The sequence below is a fragment of the Melozone crissalis genome, unplaced genomic scaffold (assembly GCF_028551555.1).
Source record: "Melozone crissalis strain CALT ecotype California unplaced genomic scaffold, PUWL_Pcris_2 ptg000088l_1, whole genome shotgun sequence".
NCBI lineage: Eukaryota > Metazoa > Chordata > Aves > Passeriformes > Passerellidae > Melozone > Melozone crissalis.
The window spans coordinates 5,541,757-5,555,240 of NW_026535865.1; the positions used below are offsets into that span (position 1 = coordinate 5,541,757).

Below are 13,484 nucleotides of genomic sequence, written 5' to 3' on the forward strand. Positions count from 1 at the left end.
CACTGGGCACGGGTGGAGAAGGGCACAGGTGGGGTGGGGATGGGCTTGGCACGAGGGATGGGTGGGTTTGGCACAGGGAGCAGGCTGGGGACCGGTTGGTGATGCGGGAGTCTGGAAAGGGGAAGGGACGCTCCCAACCATTCCTGGGGCAGCTGGCACACACGGTCATCACCTTGGCACACACACAGGGTGCCACCCCCTGTCCCCAGCCTTGGAGGAGATGCCACCCCCAATCCCCAGCCCCTGGAGCAGGTGCCACCCCTGTCCCCAGCCCCTGGAGGAGGTGCCACCCCTGTCCCCAGCCCCGGTACCCTCGCAGATCCGGGTGTCCTCGTTGAGGTAGTAGCCCAGGGGACACTCGCACTGGAAGCTGCCGAAGGTGTTGACACAATTCCCGCCCTGGCACAGCCCTGGCAGCTCCTGGCACTCGTCAATGTCTGAGGAGGGACAACAGTGGGACATTTTCAGTGCCACCTGTGCCACCCCCATCTGCAGAGAGCTCAGCCCACCATGCCCAGCCCTGCTCTGCATGGCCAAGGACAGCCACACTGGGGGTCAGCGGGCACCCAGTGCCATGGCACAGAGTGTCCCCACAGCCCTGGGGTCCCCCAGCACCCCATCCCTCAGGAAGGGCCATGGGAACAGGGGTAACTCACCCTCCAGGATGACAGTGATGGGGTTGGGCCGGAACCCTTCTCCCCCAGGGCACAAGGTCTTGTACTCGGCTGTGGAGAAAGGCAGGGGGAGCTGAGGGGGCTGAGGGGCTCCCCTGAAGCAGGAGGGTGGGGAGAGCCAGGAGAGGCCCAGCAGGAACAGCCACGGGGCTGTGGAAGGGCTGGGATGGAGCAGCTCCGTCCCCATCGCCTGCTGAGCCACCCCACAGCCTGCCCTCCCTTCCAGGGGGGATCCCACATTCCCTCCCCAGCCCACCGGGAATGAAAGATCCCAACCTGGACCCCCAAACACAACAGCCTGGCCTCCCCACCCCATTCTGCCCTGCCCTGGGTGGAGCAGCAAATCCCAAACTCAGCATCTCCAGTCTGAGTTGAGGATCCATGGGGAGTGACCCTGCCCCTCTTCCCTCCTTCCTCCCGTGCCCATCCCAAACTCAGCACCTCCAGTTTGGGTTGAGGATCCATGGGGAGCGACCCTGCCCCTCTTCCCTCCTTCCCCCCGTGCCCATCCCGAGCTGTTCCCCACTCACTGGTGTTGGCTGGGGGGCACAGCTCGCAGGGGTTGCCCCAGGCACGGCCCAGGGAGCAGCAGCAGGAGGCCCTGGTGACCCCCACGCCGATCTCGGCGCTGCAGGAGATGCCCCCGTCCCCTCGGTCCTGCGTGTCCAGGAAGCAATTCCCAACGCGGGTATCTGCACAGACACAGGGCTGCTGAGCAAAGAAACCTCTCCCGGAGAGCTTGGGGGTGCAGGAGGGATGGGATCGTGGAATTTGGAATGGTTTGGGATGGAGGGGACCTTAAACGTGACCCTGCTCCACGCCCTGCAAAGGAATGGGAAATCTTCCAGGGATAAGGGAAAATTGGGGGTTACTGGGGCCCTGTGCTGGCAGCTGTGTGGGATCATGGAATCCAAATGGTTTGGGCTGAAGGGACCTAAAGGACCGTCATGGCCATGTGCAGGGACAGCTTCCACTGTGCCAGGCTGCTCCAAGCCCCGTCCAACCCGGCCTTGGGCACTGGCAGGGAATAAAACAGCTCCAGAGCTGCCCTGGAGCAATGTGGCAGCAACGAGAGGGCTCTGACAGTGACACCAGGTGGGACACACTCAGCAGGGCATGGGTTCTGCTGCTGCTGCAGGGTTAAACCCATGGGGGACAGCCAGGCAGGGAGGGCCAGCCACAGAGGGACAGCCAGGCAAGGACAGCCACCCTCATTGTGCCCAGTTCCAGCCACACAGGACCACCCGGAAGGACACCAGGGTGGGTCTGGGTGGGGTCCCACTCACCCACACAGCCCACCCCCGTGGGGTTCAGCTCGAAGTCCTGGGGGCAGTTGCACAGGTAGCTGCCCGGGGTGTTGACACAGAGCCCGTTGATGCAGTTCACAGGGTCTGCACACTCGTTGATGTCTGAAAGGACGGACAGATGGACACTGAAGATCGAGGTGAGCGCTGCCAGGAAAGCCCAGCCCAGCCCCAGCTCTGTGCCCAGGTGTATCCCCACCCTTGCCCTGTGCCACCCTCAGCTCCCTGCCCAGAGGAGGAGCAGAGCCACACTCAGCTGTGCCCCCTGGCCACCCCAGCAGCAAGGACACCACAGGGACCATGGGCTGCTTTCAGGCTGCCATGGATGGGCCCAGCAGAGCCCAGAGCCCTGACCTGTGCAGTTGCCCCCACTCCTGTCCAGCTCATATCCATCGTCGCAGGCACAGCGGAACATCCCGGGCAGGTTCTGGCAGGTGCCAAAGACACAGATGTTCTGGAAGGTGCATTCATCAATGTCTGCAAAACAGGGACAGCTGGGGACAGGCTGGGGCAGGCTGAGGGCCAGGACTGGCTGCTCCTGCTCCCACCTCCTGCCCAGCTGTGACCAACCCACCCCAGGATGGTCCTGGTGCCATTTCAGACAATCTCCTGGGGGAGCTGGGCCCCCTACCCTCTCCCCCTCTCTCCCCTCACCCTTGCACTCCTGGTTTTCCATTTTCAGGAATCCAGGCTCAGCCCAAGCTCTCTGAAGGCTGGGCACCAACCGCTGCCAGTGGCAGAGGTGGCACCTCAGGAGCCTGGCACCAGCGGGTGCTGGGGGCTGGCTCATGGAGCAGGAGGTGCCAGCAGAGGCCAGAGAGGCCCAGGAGGGGCTCAGGGCCCGGGCACTCACCCTGGCAGGCCTTGCTGTCCTCGGTGGGGTTGAAGCCCATCTCGCACTCGCAGCGGTACCCGCCGGGGGCGTTGAGGCACTGCCCGTTCTCACACAGGTTCACGTTGTCTGCACACTCATCCACGTCTGCAGGGAGGGACACGGGGCTGGGGGCTGCCCTCTGCCAGCCCAGGGGAGCCCAGGAGTGTGCCCACCCACGGCTGGCAGGCTGCAGCTCCTGCCATGGCCCTGAGCCTCCCCTGACACCTGTGAGGAGGGGCTGGAGCCCTGTGGCACACACCAGGCTGTGCTCTGGGCACCACCCAGCCAAGGCTGGTGGCTCAGAGAGGCTGTCCTGGATTGGAAGATAATTTGTGCATTCTATTTGCCATCTGTCAGAAGTGGGGCAGTTATTTTCTGCTAATTGGGCAGTTTTCTTTACTTCTTCCACAACCAATCCTCCCTCCAGGAGATATCTTCTGTTAATGGGCCATCAATTATTAATTATCTTCTGTTAATGAGCCATTGAGTGTCACTGCATGGCTGATAAAATCCCATAATCCCATTGGGAGATGCTCCGCCCAGGGGGAGGAGCCAAGCATTCCTTCCTGGATATAGTCTGAGGTTTTGGGATGCCAGAGCAGGGTTTTCCCACTGCATTTTCCTAGTACAGAACTGTTATTCCTATTCCCACATCTTTCTCTGAGATCCCCTTAATTTCAAAATTACAATAATTCAGAGGGAAGGGGTTTACATTTTCCATTTCAGGGGAGGCTGCTGCCTTCCTCAGCAGACAGAACCTGTCTGTTCAAGGCTGGACAGGGGCTGGGGTCTGTTCAAACCCGGACAGGGGCTGGGGTCTGTCCCAGCCCTGTTCTGTGCCTGTCCCAGCTCACCTGAGCAGGAGAAGCCGTCGCCGTTGAAGCCGTCGCGGCAGGCGCAGCGGTATGAGCCGGGTGTGTTCACACAGTTGGCGTTCAGGTTGCACTTGTGCTCCTCAGTTGCACACTCATCCAGGTCTGGGCATGGATAACAGCCTGTCAGTGCCTGGCCTGGCTAATCTGGAATGAGCTTGGGCTCCTGGATGGGCTGGACTCACTCATGGAAGCACGGAGTGGTTTGGGTGGGAAGGACCTTAAAGATCACCCAGTTCCACCCCCAGGGACGCCTTCCACCAAGCCCTGTCCAGCCTGGCATTTTCGTGGCTTTGCCCTGAGCCTGAGCAGCTACAGGGGCACACAAATGGCCCAGGAGATAGTCTGGAGGCTTCAGCACATCCCTGAGAGCCTCTATGGTCACCACCAGGACACTGCTGACCCCCTGACCATGTCACCAACAACATCTGCATGGCTTTAAATCCCTCAGGGATGGAGACTGTGCCAGGACTGGACACTTCCATGAAGCCATTTTCCCAATATCCCACCTAAACCCTCTCTGGCCCAGCCTGAGGCCGTTCCCTCTTGCCCTGTTGTCCCCTGTGAGCACAGCCTGACCCCCCAGCTGTCCCCTCCTGTCAGGGAGCTGTGCAGGTCCCCTCTGAGCCTCCTTTTCTCCAGGTTGAACCCCTCCATCCCAGCCCAGGCTCCCCAGAGCCCCTGGAGAGGGCTGCCCTGCCCTGGTGAGCACTCACCGTTGCACTTGAGCCCGTCCCCGAGCCAGCCCGAGCGACACTTGCACTTGAAGCTGCCGGGGACGTTGATGCAGGAGGCGTGCATGTCACAGTTGTGGGCCCCAATCTCACACTCGTCGATGTCTGCAGAGGAAGGACACCAGGGCTGGCCCAGCTCAGCTCCCCCAGCACAGCAGGGCTGAGCTGGGCTGATCCCACTCCCACAGCTCCCAGGGATTTGGGGGAGAGGCTGCCTGGGCTTGGACGCTGGAGCTGAGGAGCTCAGCCCTGGCAAACGTACAGGAGGAAGGGCAGGCTCCTGGCTTGGCCATCACCTGGGAGCAGGTGTGTCCTGGCACTGTGTGCCTGCCCAGCACATCCCACAGCATCCCCCACACAGCACCCCGGGCTGGAGCTGCCTCCAGGGCAGTTTCCCAGTTTTCCTCACTGGCAGTCCCAGCTCCAGGCGTGCTGAGCTCCCACCTGTGCACCCCGTGGTTCCCTTCTTGACGAAGTAGCCCAGCTGGCAGTGGCAGATGAAGGAGCCCTTGGTGTTCTCACACTCGCCGTGCAGGCAGATGTTGGGGTTGAGGTCGCACTCGTTCACATCTGCAGGACAAAAGCACCCATGGGACACCCCGAGGACCCCCCAGTGTGGCTCTGGGGACAGGAGGCAGAGGTGGGACACGCCCAGGGCGCAGCCAGGGCCTCACCAATGCAGGTCTTCATGTCCAGGGATGCCATGAAGCCGTCGAAGCAGAGGCAGCGGTACTCGCCGGGGATGTTGGTGCACTGCCCCCCGTCACAGATCTCGGGGTTATCCTCACACTCATCAATATCTGCAGAGAGGACACCATGCCAAGGTGAACACAGGGAAGGCTGGAGCACCAGGGGGAAGGAGGAAATCCCGAATTGTGAGAGGCTGGGTGTGGCAGTGCAAAGCAAAATCATCCATCTCTGGAAGGGACTTAAAAATGAGACCCCCTCATCCTGGAGCCAGCTGTAAGGACAGAGAGGACCCTGGGGCAGCACCTGCAAGAGCCAAGGTGGGCACTGACCTGCACAGGACCTCTTGTCTGGCATCAGGGCGTAGCCTTCGCTGCAGCTGCACTCGTAGCTGCCCTCGGAGTTGGAGCAGTGGGTGTCACAGCCCCCGTTGGTGATGGTGCACTCGTCGATGTCTGGGGACAACCACAGCACCCTGAGCTGGCAGGGACCCACAGGGACCCAGCCCTGCACAGACAAGGGCCCAGGCAGCAGTTTGGGTGGCAGAAGAGGGCACAAATCTCCCCCAGCCACAAGAGAACACCTCATTCCTTCTGCCCGGCCCCTGGCAGTGCCCTCAGAGCCCTGTGCCAGCAGCACAGATTTGGCTGCCACTCATCTGTGACATTCCCCGTTTGCTTTACCCTCTGAACACAACATCCACGAGCCCGGGAGGGTTCTGGGCTCATCCCAAGGTGCTTGAAGGACCCTTTGGAGGAGCACTCACCCACACAGCCCTGCCTGTCCGGCGTGGCCTGGAATCCAGAGTCACAGGAGCACTGGTAGGTGCCGATGACGTTGACGCAGCGCCCGTTGCGACAGAGGTTGTCACTGAGGGAGCACTCGTTGATGTCTGAGGGGACAAGAGCACTTGGAGCAGCCAGCCCTGCTCAGGCCATGCTCAGGCCATCATCTGGTGCCCAAACCGAATTTTTTTCCCACTGGTCAAAGGGAGCAGCAAAATGCACAACACCAATGCAACAAAACGCTGGGAATGAGCTTGGTCTGGACGAGCTCTTGGCCTTGGAATGAGATCCTCTGGGATGAGCTGGACCCACTTATCATGGAAGCACAGAAGGATTTGGGTGGGAGGGACCTTAAGGATCATCCATGGGCAGCAACATGGGCAGGGACACCTTCCCCCAGCCCAGGCTGCTCCAAACCCTTGGCCACCTCCAGGGATGGGACGTACGGGATGGGAAGGAGACACCCACAGCCCTGCAGGAGCTCTGCCTGCGGGGTTTCCCTGCCGTGCCCTCACCAATGCAGGTGTTGCCCTCGGCTGTCAGCTCGTGCCCAGGGGGGCAGATGCACTCGAAGCTGCCGTCGGTGTTCATGCAGATCCCGCCCCGGCACAGCAGCGGGTCCCGCTCGCACTCGTTGATGTCTGCGCGGGAAAATGGGATTGGTCCCTTCCAGAGGCTTCTCCACTGGGGGAGCGTCCCAGAACGGGGAATATCACAGGGTTAAGAGGGCAGGGATAGCTGGGCTTGGACCCCAGAACAGGGAATATCACACAGGTAACAGGGCAGGGAAAGCTGGGCTTGGAAAAGCTGGACTTGGGTCTTAGAACAGGGAATAGCACAGGATTAACAGGGCAGGGAATGTAGGGCTTGGACCCCAGAAAAGGGAATATCACACAGGTAACAGGGCAGGGAAAGCTGGGCTTGATCCCAAAACAGGGAATATAACACAGGTAACAGGGCAGGGAAAGCTGGGCTTGATCTCAGAACAGGGAATAGCACGGGGTTAACAGGGCAGGGAAAGCTGGGCTTGCCTCCAGTGGTCTCTTGGTTGGATTCTGAATTTGGGAAATCCCACCTTGTGCCTCGACCTCAGCAGAACCCAAGAGCCCCTCAGTGAGAGCAGAGAAAGGGACTGAGGTTGGATATATTTAAAAAAAATTCATTTTCCTCTCTGTTTATTTTCCTGACTCCAGCACTGAAGTTAAGAACGGGTTATTTTCCCTGACTTGGCTAAAACACTGATGAGATTTTCAGGTAAAGAGGGCTGGGATACACCTGAAAATGGGGGTGACAGGTCCCTACCAAACACCCCCAGATCAGTGGGAGCCTGCTCCTGGTGAATCCCAGGCTGCATTTTCACTGCTGGTGCTGTCCCCTGCCCCAGGCTGCACAGAATTCCTCCCTCAGGAGGCTGAAGCCAAATTCTTTGGCCAAACACAGGTGGGAAGAAGTTAATCCTTCACCATAGGCAATGACAAAACGTCACCACCCCCTTTGGGGTGAGATGACTCAGCTCCCTGCCACCCAGAAAAAAAGGATAAAGTGGAATTGGACAAGTAAGAGCGAGCATTAAATTTTAAAAAAAAGAACAATGAAATTTATATCCTTCTATAAAGATTAGAAATCTGCAAGAAGGCAGCAGGTCATGGGTGAGGACTGTGACATTCCCAGGGTCCCAGAAATGGAGCAGGAGGAGGAGGATGATCAGTGGAAACTGTGGAAACCCATGCTACAAATTGCACGGAAAAGACAAAGCCCCTGCCAGGGACAGTGATTTATTTTAAAGAGCACAGAGAATAAAACACGAAAAATAAATAAATGGTGTTGAATCATGGCTTGAAGTGGTTTGAAAGCCCAAGCCAAAGCAGAATATTAAGAGTAGGTCAGTGAGACAAGTGAGTCTGGCTGGACAGAGGACAGGAACGTGGAATGCCAGGAATTAGAGGACAGCAGGAGTCTGGCTGAGCTGTTGGAGACAAACTGAGGTACTGAGGTCACTGACGGGATTTTTTAAGCTCCGAACAAGAAATTATTCAATTGAAAACAGATGAGACTCTGACAGAATAAAAACAAGCCTTGGGCAGACTGGAGGAACTGTAAGGAACTGTGTGTGAGGATAAAGGGAGATTAAAAGGGCAGGTGAAGGGAGCCCCTATAACTGAGAGGGTGGAAGGGGGCACAGGGTGTTCCAGAGGTGGAAGGGGACACAGGGTGTCCCAAAGCTCCTCATGGAAATGGGAATTGATCCATGCGGTGTTTGGGGAGCTGGGCACCTCTGGCTGCGCCCTGCCTTTCCTCAGGGCCCTGCCCTGCCCCAGGAGGTGCCCTCAGGGGCTCAGCCTTGCTCACCCATGCAGTTCTTCATCATCATGAAGCCGCTCTCGTAGCCCTCGAAGCACTCGCACTCGAAGCTGCCCGGGGTGTTGACGCACGAGCCGTGGCCGCACAGGTCGGGGGAGATGCGGCACTCGTCGATGTCTGGGGGACAGGAGAAGGTTTTAAAATCATAGGAAATTTGGGGAATTAGAAAGAAAGCCAGGCTTGGTAGGGAAAATGTTAAAGGTAGGCCCTGGGAAGCGTTAGGCCTTGTGTTTGCTGGATCATGTGAAGCTGCACATGTGTAATCAATATATGATAAATGATAGAATTGTTAGATGTGATTAGATGTAATTATTGCTTAAAGAATCATGAGAAACTGTGTTAGGGCTTGGGGGTCCCTCACCTGTGCAGTTCCTCTCCTCAGCATCCAGAGCGAAGCCGTTGCCGCAGATGCACCTGAAGCTGCCGATGGTGTTCCTGCAGGTGCCGTGGGTGCAGAGCCCGGAGAACACCTTGCACTCGTTCACATCTGGGGGATCAGAGACATCCAGCCAGGGGGGCTCTCCATGAACCCCCTCACTGCAGCTGAGAACCCCCCTCAGCTCAAGCTCCAGCCCTGACTCCTTCACCTGCTGCAGTGTGATTTCAGGGTTTACCTCAGAACCTGGGTCCCTCCCTTGAAAATTCCCTCCCAGGTGTGTCAATCACCTCTCCTTTCCCCTCCCTGACCCCTGCCCAGCACTGTCTGTCAGTCCTGGAATTCCAGAAGGGATTGGGCAGATTCAAAGGATGCCCTCTACCCCTGGGGGGCACTGGGCCATCCAGGTGTCCTTTGTCCCTTTGTCCCTCCCCTCCTGTCCCTGCTTGGTGGCTCCCTGCCCCTTCCCTGCCCCTCGGTGTTCAAAGGAGCAGCAACCACGGGCTCAGGGAGTTCTGTTGGAGCTGGTGCTGCATTCAGAGCCCAGAATAAAGCTCTGGATCCAAACCCTCCATCAGAACCGACTCCTTTCCTTCACCGTCGCCTTAAAGCTTCTCTGCCAGAGGGAAAGCTGAGGAGCAGAACCTCCATGGAGGAGGCTCCATCCCAGCACCACCAGAGCTCCTGCAGGCCTGGATTTATCTCCACATGCCGAGCTGCAGCACCCAACCAGCCAAAAGTGTCTCTGGGGTGAAACACCACACACCCAGCCAGCCAAAAATGGGGTGAAACACCACACACCCAGCCAGCCAAAAATGGGGTGAAACACCACACACCCAGCCAGCCAAAAGTGTCTCTGGGGTGAAACACCACACACCCAGCCAGCCAAAAGTGTCTCTGGGGCAAAACACCACAGTGCCACTATTTGGTCCAGCACCAAGGGCCAGACAAACCCAGGAACATCCCCACTGTCATATTGGTGGCTCCAACACTCACCTTTGTAGAAGGGCCGTCCCGAGAGCACGTCGCCGCGGTTGGCGAAGCCGGGCCCGCGGGGACACAGCGCCTTGAACTCGGCAGAGCCAGCACGGGGACACTCCTCGCAGTCGGAGCCCCAGGCCGAGCCCACGGAGCAGCAGCACATGTCCATGCGGAACTTGCCGGGCAGCGGCTCCGTGCACTCGTCCTCGTCCCAGCGCATGTAGCACTGCTCCACACGCACGTCTGGGGACACAGCACGCACACACGTGGGTCTGCTGCCCACCATGGCTTGTTTGCTGCATTAGGATGTCAGGGTTTACCTCAGAAACCCAATCCCTCCCATGATCATTCCCTCCTACGTGTGTCAGTCACTTCTCCCTTCCCCTCCCTGAGCCCTGCCCAGCACTGTCTGTCAGTCCTGGAATTCCAGAAGGGCAGATTCAAAGGATGCCCTCTACCCCTGGGGGGCACTGGGCCATCCAGGTGTCCTTTGTCCCTTTGTCCCTCCCCTCCTGTCCCTGCTTGGTGGCTCCCTGCCCCTTCCCTCCCTTCTCCCCGGGGTTAAAGGAACAGCAACCATGGGGTCAGAGAGTTCTGATGGAGCTGGTGCTGGTGGGGAGGTGGCAAGTGGGAGGGCAGGATGTGGGCAGAGGAGGTGTCCTTACCCACACAGGTCCTGGCAGTGCCATCCAGGGTCAGCCCCTCGGGGCACTCGCAGCGGAAGGAGCCGGCCGAGTTCACGCAGCGCCCATTGGGGCACACGCCCGGGAACACCTCGCACTCGTTCACATCTGTGGGGTGGCACGGGTCAGGGATGGCGAGGGACGGCACGGGGACACGGCCAGGGGGCTCAAGGGGCTCTTGGAGGGGCTGGGAGGAGCCCAGAGCTGCCCGCCGGGCTCCAAGTGGCAACTTAGCCATGAAAACCGGGCAGAAACAGAGCCAGGATCTGGGCACAGACAGACAGACAGACAGACAGAGGGTGGAGATCCCCCCAAGGACTCAGAGAGGCAGGAGAACAGTGATCACATTCCCAAGAAAAGCAGTTTTCCCTCGCTGCAGCACTTTACCTTCACAGGTGACCCCCTTCATGCGGGCGTAGCCCCGGGGACAGGCGGTGTCTGCAAGGGACAGGGATGTCAGCAGGGAAACCCTTCCAGCTTTCCCACAGAACCATGGCACACCCAGAGCTGGGAGGGACCCACAGGACCACCCAGCCCAGCTCCCGACCCTCCACAGCCCCCCACCAACCCCACCGTGTCCCTGAGAGCGCTGGCAGTGCCCGAGCACCCTGTGGGCATTTCTCCCTGTCCCTGCTCTCCATCCCCACTCCCGCATTTCCCGGGAATGCCCGGGCCTGGCAGAGCCTCACCGATCTCGCAGCGCTCGCAGGGGCTGCCCCAGGCTGCCCCCAGGGTGGCACAGCACTCGGATTTCAGCGTGGCCCCGTTGATGTTGACCTCGCAGCGCCCGTCCTGGATGTTGAGCCAGCAGGTGCCCTTCATGCTGTCTGCAGGGACACACCGGGGGCTCAGGGGCTGCCCCGTGCCCCCAGACCCGGGGCTGGCAGCCCCGAGAGGCAGCTGGGAGGAGCTGTCCCTCCCAGGGAATCACGGATCCCTGAGGATGTGGCTGTTCCCACAACCCAGAGCCCTAAAACCCTTCCAGTGCCACCCCTGCCATGGGGACACCATCCCTGGTCCCAAGGTGCTGCAGCCTGGCATTGGACACTGCCAGGGACCCACAGCTGCTCTGGGAATTCCATCCCAGGCCCCCAACTCCCTCCCAGTCAGGAATTCCCCCCCAGCATCCCATCCATCCCCGCTCTGTGGGATTCCCGTCCCCGTGCCAGGCTGGGTGACGGTGCAGGGTGACGCTGGCAGTGCCACCCGGGCTGGCAGGAGCTGGCCCTGCTCACCCACACAGATGGTGCCACTGGGGTCCAGTTTGCTGCCCGGGGAGCACTCGCAGGCGAAGGAGCCGGCGTTGTTCCTGCACAGCCCGTTCACACACGGGTTGGACGTGCACTCGTTGATGTCTGAGGGGACAAAGGGACAAGGGGACAAAAGTCACAGAGGGGAGTGACAGGGACACGGCCCTGGGGGGACACAAACTGGAGGAGGGGAGAGCACAGAGAGTGAAGAATGGTGGGTTTAAATAGGTTTTTACATTGTTTTAAATATAATAATATAATTTAAAATATGTTAAAATATATATTTATATTTATATATAAAATATAAATACACATGAAAATATAAATGTATTAGGTGTGTAATATATAAATATGTTGTGATATAATAATGATGTAGAACATAAAAATATTATATACCAATATAATATATATAGTATATAATAAATATTTATAATATATGGTATGTTATATATATTATATAATCGAAATTATATATTATATATTGTATATTATATATTCTATTCTATATTATATGTAATATATAATATACTGTATAATAATATAGTGTAGAATGTAAGAAATACAACATAAATAATAAATTATAAATTATATAAAAATTCCATATAAATATATAAATTATAGCTAGAAACATGCAATATAGAGAGCCCTAATAACAATATAAAAAAATACAAGATTTTAAAAAAATTATTTGGGTTGAGGGTGGTTGGAGCACTTGTGTGCAAAGTGCCAGTTCTCAAATATTTGAGGCCTCTGCGCACGGGAAACCATTTTTCCTCCTCCAAATCACAGCCTTTCAATCAAATTCCCCAAACCCTGCAATTTTGGTCAGGTCTCAAGCTCAAATTTTGTGGCCTTGGAGGAAATTGCTCTGGTTTCCAGGCTCAGATGTTTTGGGGTCAGGTGCCCATTCTGCTTTGAACCCAGTGTGAAAAATCACTAAAACCCACAGGGAAAAAACCCTAAAAATGAGTTTAAACCCCCTGAACCCCAAAGATGCAGCTGCTGCAGCACAGAGCAGTGCAAAGGGAAGGTAAGGAGGGATTTGCAGCCCCAGGCAGGAGCTCAGGCTGTGTTTTTGCAGGTTCTGGGGCTGCCCGGCCCCGTTACCTTCGCAGGTGTCGGTCTCGGTGCGGAACACGAAGCCCTTGGGGCAGGTGCAGGTGTAGCTGCCAGGGGTGTTCCTGCACAGTCCGTTGTCACACAGCAGCCGGTTGACGCTGCACTCGTCCACATCTGGGGACAGATGTGAGCATCCGTGAGCTGCTTTGGGCTGGGAAGGGTTAATTTCCCCCACGCAGTCACGGGAGGGACCCACGGGATCATTGATGCAACCTCAGCCTCTGCAGAGGCACCCCAACAATCCCAGTCTGTCCCAGCGCGGTGCCCAAGGGCTCCTGGAGCTCTGGCAGGGCTGGGATGGGACCATTCCCTGGGGAATTCAGTGCCCACCACCCTCTGGGGGAAGAACCTTTCCTGATCTCCCTCCCAAATCCCAGAATCTCTCCCTGATCTCCATCCCAAACCCTCTTAACCTTTCCCTGATCTCCACCTGAAATCTCAGAATCTTTCCCTGATCTCCATCCCAAATGCCCTGAACCTCTCCCTGATCTCCATCCGAAATCCCTGAACCTTTCCCTGATCTCCATCCCAAATCTCTGAACCTTTTCCTGATCTCCATCCCAAATCTCTGAACCTTTCCCTGATCTCCATCCCAAATCTCTGAACCTTTCCCTGATCTCCATCCCAAACCCCTGAACATTTCTCTGCTGTCCATCCCACCCCTCTGGCACGGCTCCAGCCATTCCCTGGGCCCCATCCCTGCTCCCACAGCAGAAATCAGAGCTGCTGAACCCCAGCCCACGGGGAGCAGGGGAAGAATTCCTTGTTTTCCTTTCCCCACTGA

At 57.5% G+C, this 13,484-nt stretch overlaps 1 protein-coding gene across 1 annotated transcript in view; it reads right to left on the bottom strand.

Moving 5' to 3' along the window:
* The window catches only part of FBN3 (fibrillin 3), a 68,865-nt gene that overhangs the window by 15,670 nt on the left and 39,711 nt on the right, over positions 1 to 13,484 (bottom strand). Inside the window, exons 18-38 of the mRNA XM_054290977.1 lie at positions 12,689 to 12,814; positions 11,567 to 11,686; positions 11,021 to 11,158; positions 10,719 to 10,769; positions 10,314 to 10,439; positions 9,664 to 9,891; positions 8,653 to 8,778; positions 8,280 to 8,408; positions 6,446 to 6,571; positions 5,912 to 6,037; positions 5,478 to 5,600; positions 5,133 to 5,258; positions 4,903 to 5,028; positions 4,441 to 4,563; positions 3,707 to 3,829; positions 2,832 to 2,957; positions 2,333 to 2,455; positions 1,961 to 2,083; positions 1,205 to 1,366; positions 657 to 725; positions 312 to 437 (exon numbers count right to left, since the gene is read on the bottom strand). Coding sequence (XP_054146952.1) covers positions 312 to 437; positions 657 to 725; positions 1,205 to 1,366; positions 1,961 to 2,083; positions 2,333 to 2,455; positions 2,832 to 2,957; positions 3,707 to 3,829; positions 4,441 to 4,563; positions 4,903 to 5,028; positions 5,133 to 5,258; positions 5,478 to 5,600; positions 5,912 to 6,037; positions 6,446 to 6,571; positions 8,280 to 8,408; positions 8,653 to 8,778; positions 9,664 to 9,891; positions 10,314 to 10,439; positions 10,719 to 10,769; positions 11,021 to 11,158; positions 11,567 to 11,686; positions 12,689 to 12,814 — 2,646 coding nt within the window. The remainder of the gene's footprint in view (positions 1 to 311; positions 438 to 656; positions 726 to 1,204; positions 1,367 to 1,960; positions 2,084 to 2,332; positions 2,456 to 2,831; positions 2,958 to 3,706; positions 3,830 to 4,440; positions 4,564 to 4,902; positions 5,029 to 5,132; positions 5,259 to 5,477; positions 5,601 to 5,911; positions 6,038 to 6,445; positions 6,572 to 8,279; positions 8,409 to 8,652; positions 8,779 to 9,663; positions 9,892 to 10,313; positions 10,440 to 10,718; positions 10,770 to 11,020; positions 11,159 to 11,566; positions 11,687 to 12,688; positions 12,815 to 13,484) is intronic.